At 41.7% G+C, this 5,225-nt stretch overlaps 1 protein-coding gene across 1 annotated transcript in view; it reads right to left on the bottom strand.

Moving 5' to 3' along the window:
- Positions 1-459, bottom strand: part of Adgb (androglobin) — a 115,497-nt gene extending 115,038 nt beyond the window's left edge. The window contains exon 1 of the mRNA XM_026786396.1: positions 372-459. Coding sequence (XP_026642197.1) covers positions 372-445 — 74 coding nt within the window. The 5' untranslated portion in view covers positions 446-459. The remainder of the gene's footprint in view (positions 1-371) is intronic.
- Between the last annotated feature and the right edge of the window lie 4,766 nt (positions 460-5,225).

Here is a 5,225-nt window from a genome sequence, read left to right as displayed (position 1 = left end):
CCCCACTCCCCACTCCCCAGGCCTCTTTTCAGGTGGACTGGCGAAAGTGGGCGGGTCTTTAACTGGAGTCTTCCTAGATAAACCTTCTCTTTTGGCGCTTCTGAGAGGCCTGTGACACTCAGGATAGGGGGCGCAACTGGGAGAGTCACAGATGGAAACATTTCCAAAGGGAAAGCAGCCTCTCTGGAAAGGAAATGGCTCTAGAGTAAGGAGGATGAGGGAACAGGCTTCTCCTAGACTGGTCCCTTGGAAGACAGACACAAGGCAAGCAGATCAATTCCTTATGTGGTAGTTTGCTCTGGAGCCAGTCCCAGCCCTGGGCGGGAGTGGTCCAGGGGTAGGGAAGGCACCCGGTGGAAGAAGTCCCTTACTCTTTAGATTTGTCAGATCCGTGCGCAGAATTGATCCGATGCACTTCTTTTCTTTTAGTTTGTTTGGAGGCCATGCCTGAGGCTCTCCCTGGCTCTCAGGGCCCACTGAGAGCGCTCGAGCCACTAGGCCCGCGAGGCTTCCCGCGTCCGCGGTTGCCAGGAGACGGAGACCGTGACCAAGTTCTGAGAACCGGAAGGCTCCAGCCAGGCCTGCTTGAGGGCGGAGGGCGGGCTCTGAGTGGAGACACAGTTTAAGACCTAGGAGTTGGTTTATTCGGGAGGAACTGTGATGTGGGCAAGCATTGACAGGATCAAATGTCTGCTGAGGGGTTTCTTTGAAGCTTGTTATGCCTGGGTTTCAGACTCTGAACCTTAGACTCAGTTATTCAACTATGAGAATATAGATTTTGTGGGTGTCCAACCCCGTGTTCTCTTAGCTGAAGAAAAGAGTTTCTTCATTAAATACTACTGAGTTTGCCAACGGCTTAAAAAAACTGTGGATCCGGAAGAGAATCCATTTGTGGAGTCGGGGAGATAAACAAGCAGCGTCCTGTCTGGCTAAATGAAAGGATTAATCTGGTTAAGGAATGCAGGGGCGCTGAAAATGCTGGACAACAGGGATCTATTAAAGCTTGGGTTTGGAGCTCAGGCAGTATGTGCAGTTAGATTGCCTTGGAACTGGTTTTCTTTGACCTTTCATTGTTCATTTGCTAGCAGATGCTAACATCTACTCTGAGGATAAAATGGATGTAAAGTGTTCAGTACAACATGCATGACTCCTTACGTGCCTTCTGGGAGAGGGTAGATAACTTGAATAAATGTGGCCAATCAGCTAAATATAGGGCCCGTGGATCCTATACTCAACTAAAAAATGCTTATACTGGAAGGTCACCACTGACTGAGACAAACATTATTTTTTCAGCCCATTGTAACTTCAAGGCAAATTTGACCCATGGTCCTGAGGTTTAGAACATATATGTGGCCTCTCCCATAAACCGGGAAGTACTAAGCATCTTTAAATAAAATAAGCCCCTCTGCTCTTGGGAGTAAGAACACGATTCAGTTGAGAAAACAGCTTCCTCAAATCAAATCTTTCAACTCTGGCAAATGACTGCTCCACTCTCTCCATTCTGCAGAGCCTGGGTTGTCAAACTACTGCAGTCTTAATACTGTTGAGAGCTACATCAATGACAATTAGATAATGACTCAGTATATTTTACACATAATATAAATTCAAAGCCTAAAGTACTAAATTTATTACTGCAGAAGTGTCCTCAAATTCTTCCTTTAAACTGCATCTACAGACAATGGAAGGTCCATCGAGGGCCCTGCTTTGTTTGCCAAAGTTCTAGAACTTCCATAGAATTCCTCTAAATGAAAGTAGACTAAATAGTGAGAAAACATATCAGTAACGATTTTAATGAAGTAATAAGGAACATTGCCATAAGTTGGTACAACTGACCATGTTTGAAATAGTACAGCTCTGAGTAGCCAACCGCATAGGTGGGTGAATTTAATTCGGAGCAGGGGCAGTCCCTTACATCACCATCCATGCCTGCGAATGCCAAGACCCTGAGAGAAGAAAGGCTCCGCAAATCAAAATAGCTACATGCCAAACAATTACAAAGAACTCCAGACCTAGGAGGACAAAGTGTCCCACCAGAAATCACAACGCTGCACACTGATGGCTGCTGGATGACAGGCATAAGAGTGCCGATTTAAGCTGAGCTTATTTCACAAAGCGCCTTCTTTCAGATAGATGGTTATCTATCGTTAAGATTAAAAATATGGGCGAAGTATTGGAACGAGAGGATCACATAGCAATTTTAACAACTATGTGGTCCTAAGAAATTCTTAGGCTGGTGTTCCTTCTGTAATTATCATATCGAGAAGGCAACATGTGTAGATGGAATCTCTCTTCCATAGAGAGTTAAAAATTGAGCAAGTCACATAAGTAGCATGTGTGTTTCTCTAACTTTATAGTGACATGACATGTAATAGAACATGGAAGGAGACTTGATCTTAGATCTGCCTTTAATTATGATTGATATCATCTTGGAATAATAAGTGATATCAGTTATGACCTGTCACCTGTCTACTACATTGGGAAAGGATGCCAGCTCCTTTAGAGACCATGCTGAATTTAAATACTGGCTCTTATTCACTGAATGCTCAGAACTTCCATTTTCTTTATTTGTAAAATAAGGAAGAATAATACCACAAATGGACTTGACAGGTCATTAGCGCTCAGAGGCGGGTGATGTTGCCACTTGTAACGAAACTTCAGTGCACAGGAGAAGCGGAACAGATGGTGGGCAGCCCAACAAGGCAGGCTACACCTCAGGTTGAGATGCTCACTTCCTCTGGCTACCCGTTGGTCACATTTCCCCATCCAGGTGGTTACCTTTGGTTTCACTTTAGGGAATTTCAAACTTGCTTTCCATCAGATACCTTTAGAAACTGGGAAAGAAGAGAGTGGTATTGCTATTGCTGTTATTATTGTTTCAGTTATTATTATTGCTATCACCATCATCATCAATACTATTAAGCCACACCCCCAACAAGACTTGCTCTAGCGGGAAGAGAGATTTGACTTAGGGCAGTCATAGGGAAGTGGTTAGAAAGACACACTTCTTTCTATCAGCAGAAACAGAACTAGCCTCGGGGCTCTTCCGAAATGTGGAAGCATGCTTTGGTATAGAATATCTACCCACCATCAGCAGCCCTGGATAACCAGAGGGGAGGAGGGGAGGACTGGAGGTGTGTGTGTGTTGCGGGAAGGGGAGGTAATTTCTACCTCTTAGCATCCTCCCTTCAGGTGTCCTCCAGTGCTCAAATCCACAGGGAATCACACAGATTCTGCTGCTCAGTGTCTTCACAGGTAGGCCAGGTGTGCAGTTAATCACGAGAAATCCAACTACATGAAAGAGTGAACTCTACATGTTCTGCAGTAGGTTGAGGGCCTGCACCCTTTCGACTTTGAGGTTTTGTCTCATTTGCTTAGGAAATAATAACCTTCTTTATTATGACAAGCCTTACTGTTTATAATGTAAGATATCTATGATATTGTGGTTTTCCTTATCTATGCCCCCCAGCTTTTCTCAATAATGGAGCTACAGGATCCCTCGAAACAGGAATTGTCTTACCTTTTTGACAAACTCAGCTGGGCCCTTTGAAGTCCCCAAACTCCTGCTTTTTGGCTCTTATGACTGCTCAGCACTTGCTTTGGCACGCTTCCAGGAACCTTTGGTCTATAACTCCCTTAAATTTGGGATCACAATCAATCCGTTTTACAGAAAAGGAAAGTAAACTATGGAAAGGTAAAGCAACTTATCTGAAATCTAAAACACTCAAGAGCTCAGAAAATGGAACTAGAATACAACTCTGCTTCCCAGTGCAGGTTCATAAGCAACCTGTTCCCTTCCTCTTTCAATTAGAAGGAATTAGTAGCCTTTTTTTTTTAGTAATTGTTTTTGCCACACTAGAAATTGAAAGAACCCAAGGCTTTGGCCTTGCTAAGCAAATGTGAATTCCAGAGAATTGCATCCCCATCCTTAAACTGAGTGAACCGAGAGTGTTTGAGAGTGATTTTATAAATTATAGCTTTAATTTGGTCATTTCTCCTAGTGCTTGGCATCTACAGATGCAATGGGTGATTTGGGGTCCGTATGTGACCCTACTACAAAAATCTTTATTTGTGGATAAACTTTAGCTCCAGCACTAGGGATGTTTGAAATGAAATTCTGAATTTATTTAAACAAGGGAATAAAGAAAGAAGGTATTAATCCCTAGAATCTCTAGCTAGGTTTGGAACAGTACGTCTTTAATCCCAGCCTTTAGGAAGCAGAAGCATCTTCAGGAAGCATAATTTCTGAGAGTTTGAAGATAGCCTGGACTGTATAGTGAGTTTAAGGACAGTCAGAGCTACCTAGTTGAGACTGTGTCTCAAAACAATAACAACATCAATAATAATATAAAAATTAATTCCTCCTAACAGATGCCATGCATAACACCTAAAAAGACCGTAGTATTTTCAATAATAGCAACACAGAAAAAAATCTTAAGAACACTAATATAACCAAAAAATTCAATACCCCAAAACGTAAAATTCACAATTACTGATAGCCAAGAAAAATCAGTAGGTAGAAAGACATACTACATTAAGAAAAAGTTGATTCAAAATGAATAAAAAAATACAGATGATAAAATTAGCAGATAGAACATTACAACAGTTGTCATTATTGAAACCCATATGTGCAGAAGACTGGATGTGCTAACTTCGATTTAGAAACATCTGGGGAAAAAATACAATGTCTATATTGCAAAACACATTGAATTGGACTGATGGCAGACCAGACATTACAGAAAAATGGATTACTCCATTTGAAGACCCAGAAACAGAAGCTATCCAAAATGAAAGAGAGATGAAAACACTGTTGAAAAAGTAGATGAAGTCTCAGTGTCATGTAATAACACCATATGGCCCAATATTGATGTAGTTAGAACACCCAAATGGGCAGGGACATGGTGCAGACTGAGCTGCTGAATATAGAAAGTGTTATATGAAAAAATAATGGTTGAAAGTTTTTATAAATTTTATAAAAGTTATAAACCTACAGATTCAAAAATTTAAGTGAACCCTAAACCTAATAAATAGTAAACACTCCAGAACCAGGTTTGCTTTAGTTAGGATTTCTGTTACTCCAACGAAACACCATGACCAAAAAACAAGTTGGGAAGGAAAGGGTTTATTTGAATTATACTTCCACATTGCTGAAGGAAGTCAGGACAGTTACTCAAACAGGGCAGGATTCTGGAGGTAGGAGCTGATGCAGAGGCCATAAAGGGATGCTG

The sequence above is a fragment of the Microtus ochrogaster genome, linkage group LG4, assembly GCF_000317375.1.
Source record: "Microtus ochrogaster isolate Prairie Vole_2 linkage group LG4, MicOch1.0, whole genome shotgun sequence".
Classification (NCBI taxonomy): Eukaryota; Metazoa; Chordata; class Mammalia; order Rodentia; family Cricetidae; genus Microtus; species Microtus ochrogaster.
This window is presented reverse-complemented; position numbering and strand designations above follow the sequence as displayed.